Source organism: Hippocampus bargibanti, linkage group LG04 (genome assembly GCF_051943395.1).
Source record: "Hippocampus bargibanti isolate YZ-2025 linkage group LG04, ASM5194339v1, whole genome shotgun sequence".
Lineage (NCBI taxonomy): Eukaryota > Metazoa > Chordata > Actinopteri > Syngnathiformes > Syngnathidae > Hippocampus > Hippocampus bargibanti.
In genome coordinates, this window is record NC_142737.1 from 25,071,170 (window position 1) to 25,084,088 (window position 12,919).

The following is a 12,919-nucleotide window of genomic DNA, read 5'->3' on the forward strand; positions in this document are numbered from 1 at the left end:
TGAATTGGCAAATTAATAAAGTAAAACAGTTTTTCTCAACCGGCGAGTAGCATCCTGTTTCAAGATTTCCCCCTTAACAGATGACAACGACGTAATTTGTGTACGGTAGACTATGACTATGTTACTCGTTTGGCCAGTTTTCACGGACACAAACATTATGAGGCATTCAGTCAAAGTCTAGAAAATCCGTTTTTGTTATTATTATAATCTCGTTACGCATCTATCTTCTAGTGTCGTTACTCACTTTATGTTCTTGATCATCATGGAGTTCGGCGCAGTAGTTGGTCAACAGACACGAGGACATGGTTGTTGGCGATTTAGTCCGTCTTTCTTACTCGGTAAAAAAAAAACTTCGCCAACTTCCGGGACTGTTTTTGGTGATGTCATGTAAATTCCCAACTTTGATTGGAAGAGAGACAGTTTGAGGAAGTAGACACGTCGCTGCGATTGTAGCCGGAACTTTCCAGACATCTCGCAGTCATTTCTCGCTTTCATTTGTAGCGAAGGTTTGCGCAAATAAATTCCTCATTATTCGCTTTGATGTTGGTACGGATTGGTTAATTATCAACAGTCATGCAGCTCTTTAATGTTTATAGACAAGCACGTCTGTTGTAAAAAAAAAAAAGTCATAGCCAATGAACATATTTTTGAGAAAACATTTTAAATTAATGTATAAAAATCCCATTGTTCTAACTTAACAACAACATGGTTGAAGTACACAAATTCATGGCATACTACCAAATTGATGCGCATTTGTATTCACTAACCATTACTAAACGAAAACATATTCCAATATATTGGAAGATATCATGCAATAATATATTTTCATATATGAGATGTTGAATTGTATTTTCTAATATAAGTTAATATATGCATGGACCATATCTGTGTATATATTGGTAAATATATTTTAAAAAGTGTTGCAATTGAGACAAAAAATTGCACTATATTTTTCACATGTAATGGTCTGTCTTTATATTTTACAACTATTGCAATATATAATCATATATATTTTAAATTACATGATCTGAGAGTCAGATAGACTTAATCCTACCTCTGCATGAGCTCCATTAGTGAACAAAAATGTTTAGAATTTTATTTTTTCCTTTTATTGTTTTATGTCTAATGTTCTCTTGCTCAAATAAATAAAATAAGTGTATAAAGGTTTTTGAGGAAAATACCATGATGACAAAAAACAAAAGCAATCTTACAAAAATACAATTTATTTGGGGACCCATCAGAATTGCCATGTGTGACGGGTGTCACAACAGTGACTGTCTTCATCTCCACGATGCTGCCGTATTAATGAGACCATACTCGTGAATGTGTCTTTTTATTTCTTTTATTTCTGCAACACAGTATGGCAGAAGGGATGGGTGAAGTCGCATGAGTTTCGTCTTGTGATTAACCTGAATCTCCTCGAGATTGTTCTCAAATGCAAAACATTGTAGATAACAAAACAGAATTAACAACATGTGATCGTATAGTGGTTATTTACAGAAAAAGAGAATACAACAAAAGTTCACTGTTATTTACAAGATGTCCCTGAACGCATCATAGGCGGAGACTCGGCAGAACACGCGGTGCGCTTGTAATGGCTGGCGCACAGTTCAGCCCGCCACGGACACTCACGGGCAAATGAAACACGACACAAGAAACTAAATATTGTACAATAAAAACGAAATGAAACAATTATTACCTGCATTTCTTGATTCTGCACTATGTACAGTCTTGTTTATAGAACGGTTTTTGCACATCTACATTTGCACAGAATACAGTTGACATTTTTATTTTGTTATGCTTAGAATATCTTGTTTTCTATCCTTTCACTCCCACCCCAACCCCATCCCTCTTCAATTGCTGCTGTGGACAGCAAATTTCCCCATTGCGGGACGAATAAAGGTATTCTGATTCTGATTCTGAACACAGTATGGCAAAAGGGATGGGTGAAGTCGCATGGGTTTCGTCTTGTGATTAACTGCGCAATAGAAAAGCACATGTGCTCCAAAGTTCCACTCGACAAAACGTGAAGTAAATAATGACACAAAAAGTAATCTGGACTCGAAATGAATAAGATAATTAATTAGATAACACTAGACAGTACAAAAGGGGAAACAAAATTAGATAGTCATGAAAATGCGCGTTAATCGACACCAACAGAAAATTGCGACTCACCCTGAATCTCCTCGAGATTGTTCTGGAAACTATGGGCAAGACATGGTGCCACACTGTGCGCCGTTGCGTCACTTCCTTCATAATTTAATAATCTAAGTGCACAACTCCGTTACATACACCCCCCTTAAATTATGCAGAAGTGAGGCAACATACACACGGAAGACAATAGAAAGACCAACAGGCAAAATAGACAAGGTTATCGGGCAAAGATGTACAAAGAAGTCTCATCTCATCTCATTATCCGTACCGCTTATTCCTCATTAGGGTCGTGGGGGTTGCTGGAGCCTATCTCAGCTGTCTTCGGGCACAAGGCGGGGGACACCCTGAATTGGTTGCCAGCTAATTGCAGGGCACACAAAGACGTACAACAGTCACTCTCACACTCACACCTAGGGACAATTTGGAGTGTTCAATCTGCCTGCCATGCATGTTTTTGGAGTGTGGGAGGAAGCCGGAGGACCCGGAGAAAACCCACGCGGGTCCGGGGAGAACATGCAAACTCCACACAGAGAGGCCGGACCGGGACGCGAAGCGGCGACCTCTGCACCGTGAAGCCGGTGTGCTAACCACTCGACTACCGGGCCGCCTTACAAGGAAGTCAATGATAGGAATTCTTCTTTCAGAAGTGTGAAGGAATAGGGTGTATAAGAATGCTGTCTTATTGTCACTCATCTGACCAACTATGTCAGTTGACTGGAGTAAGGGATCTGTCGCCGGTGTGTCAGGGTCTGTGCGCTCGTCGGAGATGCACTGCACTGCACGCGTTGTCGTGTGGGCCTCCCGCTCCTGTTAAAAAAACAAAAACTGAGCAACTCTTGAAGTCGAGCGATCGATCGATCAAAACGGGGGCTCGAATAATGCTTACCTTTGACGTTGCAGATGATCAAAATGCCCGTGGCTACAAGCCAACAAATGCGCAGAGTCTTCATTTTCAGCACAGAGTTCAAATTTGCGATGTCAGGCGATCGGCGCGAATTCAAATTATGTGCGCTCTCGGAGCTCGACGTTATAAACGGCCGCGGGGTGGCGATTCTTCATGACGTCACAGTGTGTCTTTGATTTAGCAACACTGAAGTCTTATTTTGAAAAATGCCTCTTGCATGAACACGCCCCCCATTCGAACCTTGAGGAGATGGCTGCTTTAATATGAAGGATGAATGTTGGTGCGGCCCGCGTGATTGAGATGAATGAAACTTGTGCGTGGAGCTGAGCAAGTAGGCAAGAGAAGCCATGTTTAGGACAGTTGTCACGGTTTGCAAGGTGGTGATGGCGGGTTCGGATCCCAAAAAGCAGGCAGGAGGTTGTTTGACAAATTGTATTAAAATAAAGGTCAGCAGTAACAAAATGTAAAACATCAAAATGATCTGAATGGAAAAAATACAAAGTAGCAAAAGAAAACCAAGTGTAAAAGTCCGCCAAGGTTAAACAAACACGTACACAATGCATGCAGCAACCAAGCAGCAAACAAACAATGAATCGGCACCGGATCATCGTGCCAGGTGTCCTTTTAAGTGTCATTGATTATAACGACCAGCACCTGCGAGGCTGCCGGCAGGGCTGACGTCGCTACCCGCTGGTCGCCAATCTGATCGGGACGACCAGCACCTGTGCAGGTGCAGGCGGGGCCGACAGCGCCCCCCGTTGGTCGCCAACCAGATCATGACAGTACCCCCCCTTCAAGGGGCTGCTTCCAGAAGTCCCAACAGTCTCCCAAAAGGTCCACTCGCCAGGGAACGGTCGGTGGAGAGGGAAACCGCTGCCTCTCCAGCATACGACGGGCGGCGGCCTGATGGGAACGGGACTCGGCCTGGGGTGGACGAAGACGCGGCACGGATCGTCGTGGGCGTGAGTGCGATCCCTCTCGCACGTTCACGCGACGGCGCATGGCTCTGCGTGGACGTCGAACTGCCAGGCGCAGAATGGCACCCCGTACGGCCGTATGGGACCAGGTCTCGGTCGGACGCCGACGTGGGCGTGAACTGCCCGGCTCCGGGGGAACGAGACCAGTCCAGAGCCGCTCCGGGATCCAGCGGTGAGTGGGGTCTCGGACTGACGTTGACGCGGATGTTGCACGGCTCGTCGTGGATGAGACTCAATTCGTCATGCACAACGACAGCGTGGCTGGACGTGGGCGTGCAATGCCAGTCACCCAGTGTCACCCTGGACGGCCACCTGGAAGGAGGTCTCGGCCGGACGTTTACGTGGACGTTGCGGCTCGTCGAGTGACGCAATTCAAACTCGACGAGGCCTGCGCTAACGTGGACGTAGCATTGCCAGGCACAGGGTGGAAATGAGACGGGTCCGATGTACCTGCGGGATCCGATGGTTGGCCGATTCATTCTGTCACGGTTTGCGAGGTGGTGATGGCGGGTTCGGATCCCAAAAAGCAGGCAGGAGGGAGCAGGAGGTTGTTTGACAAATTGTATTAAAATAAAGGTCAGCAGCAACAAAATGTAAAACATCAAAATGATCTGAATGGAAAAAATACAAAGTAGCAAAAGAAAACCAAGTGTAAAAGTCCGCCAAGGTTAAACAAACACGTACACAATGCATGCAGCAACCAAGCAGCAAACAAACAATGAATCGGCACCGGATGATCGTGCCAGGTGTCCTTTTAAGTGTCATTGATTATAACGACCAGCACCTGCGAGGCTGCCGGCAGGGCTGACGTCGCTACCCGCTGGTCGCCAATCTGATCGGGACGACCAGCACCTGTGCAGGTGCAGGCGGGGCCGACAGCGCCCCCCGTTGGTCGCCAACCAGATCATGACAACAGTGTCTTCAATATTTTCTTGATGTGAAGAAAGAGACAGACATTTGAAACTTGATGAAAATAATGAGTTTTCCTGTGGTTTCTTTTTTCAGTCGTCTGTATCTGCCTTATGATATAATTTTTTTAAAATTCTTTTTTCCATTTATTCATTGAATTCATTTGTCCCCTGCCTGATACAGTCAGACAAGGATAGCTACTGTCGTCGAGCAAATACAAATGATCAATCGAAACAAGAGAAAGAGCTACACATGCAGAAAATGGCGCCATTTTGACAGACACAAATCCAGGTGGTTTCCGTCTTTGGAAAGGTGATCCAAGACGCCAAGCATCACTTGACTTGAATTCCATCAAGTGCCGAGAAGAGCCGAGAAGAGCCGAGAAGAGCCGAGAAGTGCCGAGAAGTGCCGAGAAGTGCCGAGAAGTGCCGAGAAGTGCCGAGAAGAGCAGACTCCTCCTCCCCGTCACCTCAAGTCGCACGTCATTGGTCACAATGGCTTGAATAAAGCCACTCAATGTCATCATCATCATCATCATCATCATACAAATAAAATGTATTATTATTATTATTATTATTATTATTATTATTATTATTATTATTATTATTAAGCGCCTTTCAAAAATATACTATGATATATTTTTTTTACATTTGCAAGTGGTCGTACGTATAAGTGCATTATTTTTGGTCTAGTCAATTAATTTGAATTGGATTGGATGAATCCCTTTATGACCTATGATTATTCATTTAGCAACAAGTCATTTTTTTGTTTGAATCTTTCACCTTGCATGCACCTCCTTCCAAAATGTCCCCATTTGTGGGGACATTTCGACGAGAAGGCAGGCATTCGAATGTCCTCTTCAAAAAAATCAAGCCGACTAACTCACCAATTGCAAGCAAACTCGCTCGTCTTTGACCTGAAGGGGGAAAAAAAGGCTTCTTCGTCCGCAATTGTTGGCGGTAAAAAATGTCGGAGAGCGAAGTGGCTCCGGTATCTCCCGGCTTTTCTCCCCGCGCACATGCACGTAGGAGAAAGGTGCTTTGTCACGGAAGTCGTGGCTTTATGATGACTCCCCCGACGCGTCATGACGACTCACGAGTCGCTCGCTCCTCTCGGATGATGTTGACAAAGGGGAAAAAAGACAAACGATCGTGCTCATAAAGAGACTTTTGTTGCCTACCTACCTGCATGTCAACCTTTGATGCTTTGGACCAACTGGATTTCAGACAAAATGGCCGTTCGAAGATCGCTGCCATTTTTTCCCCCCACCTTCTAAAAATTGTAGTAGGCCGTGTACGCGTACATCATTTGGAATCATGACGAAAAAGAAAAAAACAATCCGATCGGCGGAAAAGGTTGACAGGCATGGCGGGCGTTGTATATCAAGAAAAGAGTTACACGTCAATCACCTTGTTATATTCTTCCACCTTGCATGCACGGCCAATCATTACTGCTCTTTAATTGATGTATTCTTGATGTTTTTTTTTATTGTTATTTGTTGACTGTTTTTTTTATTCTTGCTCGTGTTTATTGATGTCATTTTTTTCATTTCTACTTTTTATTAGTTTTGCATTGTTTGTTTATTTCATCTGTCATGCATCTTTGACTTGACTTGGTTTATTCATTGATATATTTTCATTTTATTTTTTCATTTCATTTATTTATTTGGATACGTGCTTGTTTGCTTATTTATTGATTTATTTGTTTGTCTGTCTAATTATTGATTCCATTGTTTTTTCCATGCAGTCCGGATCAATGTATTCGTCGATGTGTCTTTTTGAAAGCCGTTTGCTATCTGCTGACGTCACGGTCAAATGGCGTGACTTTGACAGCTACCGATGCAACGTCACATCCTGTCATCGTCCTTCAAATCGAAATGTCCCAATCTCAAATTGGCTTGATCAAAACAATGATCGTCAATTTCAATTTGAACAGCACCACAACATGATCGATACACGATGGCTTTCTTCATCCTTGATTGCACCGTGTACACTTTTCTTTAGCAAACGCTTTTGCACATTTACAATATACGGTGTGTGTGTGTGTGTGTGTGTGTGTGTGTGTGTGTGTGTGTGTGTGTGTGTGTGTGTGTGTGTGTGTGTGTGTGTGTGTGTGTGTGTGTGATTGTGTGAGTGTGTGTTGAGTGTGAGTGTGTGTGTGTGTGTGACTGTGTGTGTGCGTGTGTGTGTGTGTGTGTTGAGTGTGAGTGTGTATGTGATTGTGTGAGTGTGTGTTGCGTGTGAGTGTGTATGTGATTGTGAGTGTGTGTGCGTTGAGTGTGAGTGTGTATGTGATTGTGAGTGTGTGTGTATGAGTGTGCGTGTGTGTGTGAGTATGTGTGTGTGTGTGCGAGTGTGTGTGTGTGTGTGTATGTGTGAGTAAGTAAATAATTATGTTTGTAAGGTTTGTTCTCATCGCTTCAGGAATTGCAATGATTCATAAAGGGGAGCAAAAGTAAGACTGGATCATTTGGATCTTTTTTTTTTTTTTTGATGGCTGCGTCCGGTCAATGATGAACGCTTCATGTGCGCATGCGCGGTCATCTGCATTTCCGCTTGAGTTAGCGTGTTTTTTTTCTTTTGATCATTTCAAATTGTGTGTATTTAAGAAACCTTTTCATCGATGGACCACTCCTATACGATTTTTCTTTATTTTTATATATATATATATATATATATATATATATATATATATATATATATATATATATATATATATATATATATATATATACATCATGCATAGAAGTGAACACGCAGCATAATTTACTGTCTAATATTGCAATTTTTTCCTATGTGCTCGTAATCATTTTGTACTAGCTTCTTTTGGATGAAATACTGTACTGTCATAAAAAATATAGATTTTAAAATTAAAAAAAGATCTTTTCAACGAGTCAAAAATGAGTCATGGAGATCGCGACTCCGGGACCTAAACGGCCTTTATGGTTTCCCCCTCCCCGCTAACGGTTGCCCTGTGACCTGACGTGGGAAGTCCGAAGGGCCTGCGGGTGGGCGTGGCCCGTGCCTATGATGTCACAGGCGACACGCGCGCAGCTGAGATGCCCGCAGGCTCCAACTCCGCACAGTCCCTTTTGTGCGCAAGCGGGCGCCGCGTGTAGATAAAGCCACAAAGTGGGACACAAGTGAGGGAGTTAACTCATCTGCAAGCTATTTGCTATCTATTAGCCATCTGGCTAGCACGCTATCTAGCTATTTTTTTTTTTTTTTTACATTGATTATCATGAACTATCGGTTTTCGAACATATTTCTGGAGTGGATTATGGTTAAAAACCGAGGTATCACTGTACATCAGTTCGATGTTTTTTTTTTTTTTTTACTTGTGTGTGGCTGCCGCTGCTCACCCACACAAAGAATATCCTGTAACTGTAAAGTATTATATATATATATATATATATATATATATATATGTCTGTGTAAGCTCTCAGTCGTACAGGAGTGGTCCATCGATGAGAAGGTTTCTTCAGCCGTCATCTGTACAAAAGTGAAGGTTTCGGACGTTTCGCCTCCTATCCAAGAGGCTTCGTCAGCGAACTAAGGTCTGACATTTATATATCCCTAATGTCCAGACATGGTGCCGCCGGACCCAGCTATGATAGGTCCCTACTCTCTCTCTCTCTCTCTCTCTCTCTCTCTCTCTCTATATATATATATATATATATATATATATATATATATATATATATATATATATATATATATATATATATATATATATATATATATATATATATATATAACTATATATACAGTAAAGTCTCGTTATATCGATATTCAAGGGAGTCGGAAAAAATATCGATATAACCGGGACTATCGATATATCCGACCCTGTTTGCATGTAATTTTCTCTGTGCGTGCATAGAAATAGTATCGATATAACCGGGACTATCGATACATCCGATATCGATATAACGAGACTTTACTGTATATATATATATAAGTGCTTATGAATGAAATGGATTATTATTATTATTGTCACCATTAACTTCATCATAATCGCTTAAGAATAAAATGTATTATTATTATTATTATTATTATTATTATTATTATTATCTGGCTGGCTAGCTAGCTATTTAGCTAGCTATATATTCACTATCTAGCTAGGTGTCTGTTGGCTATCCATTGGCTACCTAGCTAGCTTTTTTAAAAACTTATCCTGTGACCTTGAGAGTTTTGAAAGGCGCTTATAAATGAAATGTATTATTATTATTATTATTATTATTATTGTTGTTATTAGCTATTTATTAGCTATCCATTAGCTAGCTGGCTAGATGTTAGCTGTCTCTCTGGCTGGCTGTTAACTGGCTGGCAGTTGGCTATCGATTAGCTATTTATTTGCTATCCATTAGCTTATTATTATCATTATCATTATTATGATTATTAAGTTCATCATCATCATCATCAAAATTGTCATCACATTCATCATCATTTTCACCATCTTTGCTCTCATTCTCACCTTTATCACCATCTTAATCATCATTTTCAATTGTCGTTTTGAAAGTTTTTCCGAGGTTACAGTTAAATATTCGTTTCCATTGAGTTGTCAAAAGCGTCAACAATGAAATGCAATCCAAGCACATCAATGATCAATGTCAACCATACTTGTGTCAATAAAATTGTGCGACATTTAGATGGTAAATGGAAACACTGACGTCCAATTTTGAGAGGCTCTCTTTGCGTCATCTTAGCAAGAACACACACACTTACGGCAGTGTTTTCAGCAAAAAAAAAAACCAAACAACAACAACAATAACAGAAGTTATCAATGTAGTGGTAAGACCCAAGATGGCTGCCTTGTGGCTTCAACTATGTGGGGCAACTGATACCTACAGTAGTTGCCCGTTGCTAAATAAAAGAGTTGATTAGGATTGCACGTTTCATGTTTTTAACGAAGGGTCAAAAACTAGAATTTTAATTCACTGAAAAACAATCACATTGTGACGTCATATTAAATCGACTATTCATGATCATGCGCTACACAAATTTCAAATAATAATTATCAACAAACATTTCCCCCACTTTAAATTTGTGACGTATCCGATCTCCCAAAAATTCTCAACAGCTCGGTGAGACAAACGAGCTAAAAGTAATGCAGATGTGTTCAAAAATCACTGAAACGAACAATTTAAAATTCATTTACGTTACCTTGAAAGTTGAAACCACGGAGAACGTCGTACGGCCTAACGTCAATCTGCGGAACATTTGACGAACACGTCATTTGTTTCTACCCGAACCTGAAAGTAAAGACGTACTGTCCGGTTAATAAACAAAGAGGCTTAACTGTGACATTGACCGTAAATGCAGTCACATATTTTGTCCCATTCGGATCAGCGAATTCCGCCGCACGTAGCCTCGCTAACGCTAACGAGCGTGTGCTTGAAAAGATTGGTCAGCAGAGTTAGCATTAGCCGTTAGCCAAGTTTGCGTACCAATTTTTTTGTTGACTACGTTCACGGACTTCGGGAAATTTCGCAACTCTGAAAAGTCGTCCGAGTGTACGGGGGTCCGTGTCAACTGCGTCGCCATGTCAACGTGGGCTGTGGCGTGTCCTCCAACCCTTCGGGGCGTCACGTGGACTTGAGTCGAAGCTCTCGGCATCGTGGAAGCCGCCGTTCTTTTTCTCGGGATGTCCTCCGCATGTCGTCTTCAGGTGGGCTAGAGGACTCCGCCCCCGTTGCGGCACTTGAAGGCGCCGCTGGCGGCAGCGGTCCCCCGGCTGCGTTGCCCCCTTGGCTTCCAAGGCCTTATCCGACTCGTACGCCCGCCTGCGCTACACGGACACGTCGTTGCTGGTGTGGCGGCAGCAGCAGGCGGCGTTTCCCCAACATCCGCCATCCTACCTCAGCCGCAGTCAGTCGGCCTGGTACAGTAGCTACGGTAACAGCGCCGTGGTTGTAGCCGACAAAAGCCGCCTGGAAGAGGACCAGGGACGATCCAGGATCTGCGCGCTCATGTAACGAACGCTACAACCAACTCGGAAATCACCTGGACAATCCCTGGAGATGGAAGGGGAGTGCTGGAAGTGCTCAATAATTCCAACCCAAGACTCGATTCTGGAACTAGGGCGAACTGGACTCGGATGATTCTGGAACTCCGACAATTACTACCTCCCAAATCACTGGAATAGCACGCAAAATCTTTTTTTAAGGCTTAATGGACAACCGACACCATTGTTTTGTTTCCTAACTGACATCAGAAAAACGTGTTATCATATCAAACATACCCAAAACATGCAGGCTGATATTTTTAGTTAAATGCAAAACACCAATCAAAAGACTTCAAGTGTCCCAAAACGACTTCAAAATGACCCCGGAAATAACGAGTTTCAGAAGGTCCCACCCCCTTCGTGACGTTGGGAATTTGTGTCAACTAGTATCAAATAGTAGTCTTGGTGCAACACACAACCATACAGCTTGGTGTTATTTATGTGTTTTCCTTCTCATTTCGCCATCAACACAGTGTTTTCAGATGAAAAAAAAGTACCCAAAATGCATTGTATGTGGCTTTCTCATTCAGGGGCCTTCCTGACGTGACGTCACGTCACTAACTCAAAAACAAGACTTACCGAATATTCAGTGCGAGTCTTAAAAGGTCAAATCTAGCTCTATGCGATGGAATCTTTGTCAAATACGCTCAGTAGAAGTCATTTTACAAATTATGGACACAACTTTATTAATATCCCAGTGGAGAAATGCACACTTCACAGCAGCAAAGTGATGAAAGTAAGAGGAAAGGAAAGGAAGAAGTAGAAAAACAAAATACATGAGCTGCCTTCAAGGTAGCCACTCTCGCGGTGCCATTTTAAAGTCAAAACAACAACAAAAAAAACGAAATAACAAATAATAAAAGACGCAGTCATTCAATCTTGAGTACTTTCTGCACCCTCTTTGTTACATGAAGTAGTTCTTGATGAAAGAGGATCAACGCGTCCTTTTCACCAGTGGATCAAGGACGTCATCGTGGAATGTGCACGTTTGCTACAAGCTAAATGTTAAAAGCAAACACGAAGCTATAGCATCCATTGACAAAAAAGACGACAGTTCCACATACATATTTTACTCAGAGCTCCTCAATGTTACTTTCGCTTTTGACTCACCATTAAAAATGTCAACTTTTTTTTTCACCCTTTTTCTTGTTCAGTAAACATGATACCTTATATAATGTATACATAATATCCTTCTTTTCCTTTCGGCTTTTCCCTTGACGGGGTCGCCACAGCAAATCAGTGTCCTCCATCTTTAGAAGTTTGAGCTGCATGTTTGTTTTGGCCAAGCTTTTACGTCGGATGCCCTTCCTGACACAACCCTCTGTATTTTTCCGGGCTTGGGACCGGCACAAGAAGACTTATCTCCCTTATCTCCCAGAACAAGAAACTCGCTCAGTTAAAGGCTCCCAAACACATAATATAATATAATATAGTATAATGTAGTAATGCTGATGAGGTGATACTGGAGCAAGTGGGGCAATCAGGTGTTGGGTATAAAAACACTATCACAGGCCAGTCGTTAGTCAGGACAATAGGAACAATCAGTGGAGCCGCAGGGAGTGGTCCTCTGCTCCCCCCAACCTGAGAGCAGGGACCTATTATAGCAGAGTGCGGCACCGCCATGTCTGGACAGTAGGGATATACAGTAAAGTCTCGTTATATCGATATTCTCGGGAGTTGGAAAAAATATTGAGATAACCGGACTATCGATATACAGTAAAGTCTCGTTATATCGATATTCAAGGGAGTCCGAAAAAATATCGATATAACCGGGACTATCGATATATCCGACCCTGTTTGCATGTAATTTTCTCCGTGCGTGCATAGAAATAGTATTGATATAACCGGGACTATCGATATATCCGATATCGATATAACGAGACTTTACTGTATCTGATCCTGCGGCATGTACATTTTCTCCTTGCGTTCATAGAAATAGTATCGTAATAAGCAGTACTATCGATATAACAAG

At 42.3% G+C, this 12,919-nt stretch overlaps 2 protein-coding genes across 3 annotated transcripts in view; one reads left to right on the forward strand and one right to left on the reverse strand.

The window, feature by feature from the left end:
- The window catches only part of hk2 (hexokinase 2), a 52,179-nt gene extending 51,823 nt beyond the window's left edge, over positions 1 to 356 (reverse strand). For both annotated transcript variants that reach the window (XM_088994840.1, XM_088994839.1), the window contains exon 1: positions 245 to 356. In XM_088994840.1, coding sequence (XP_088850966.1) covers positions 245 to 304 — 60 coding nt within the window. In that variant the 5' untranslated portion in view covers positions 305 to 356. The remainder of the gene's footprint in view (positions 1 to 244) is intronic.
- An 8,633-nt stretch (positions 357 to 8,989) lies between these two features.
- On the forward strand, positions 8,990 to 11,824 carry LOC148899530 (uncharacterized protein BRD3OS-like). The gene is given in 2 exon segments (XM_088994841.1): positions 8,990 to 10,689; positions 10,692 to 11,824. Coding segments are annotated over 2 exon segments (318 nt in total). The 5' UTR covers positions 8,990 to 10,598; the 3' UTR covers positions 10,919 to 11,824.
- The last annotated feature ends 1,095 nt before the right edge of the window (positions 11,825 to 12,919 follow it).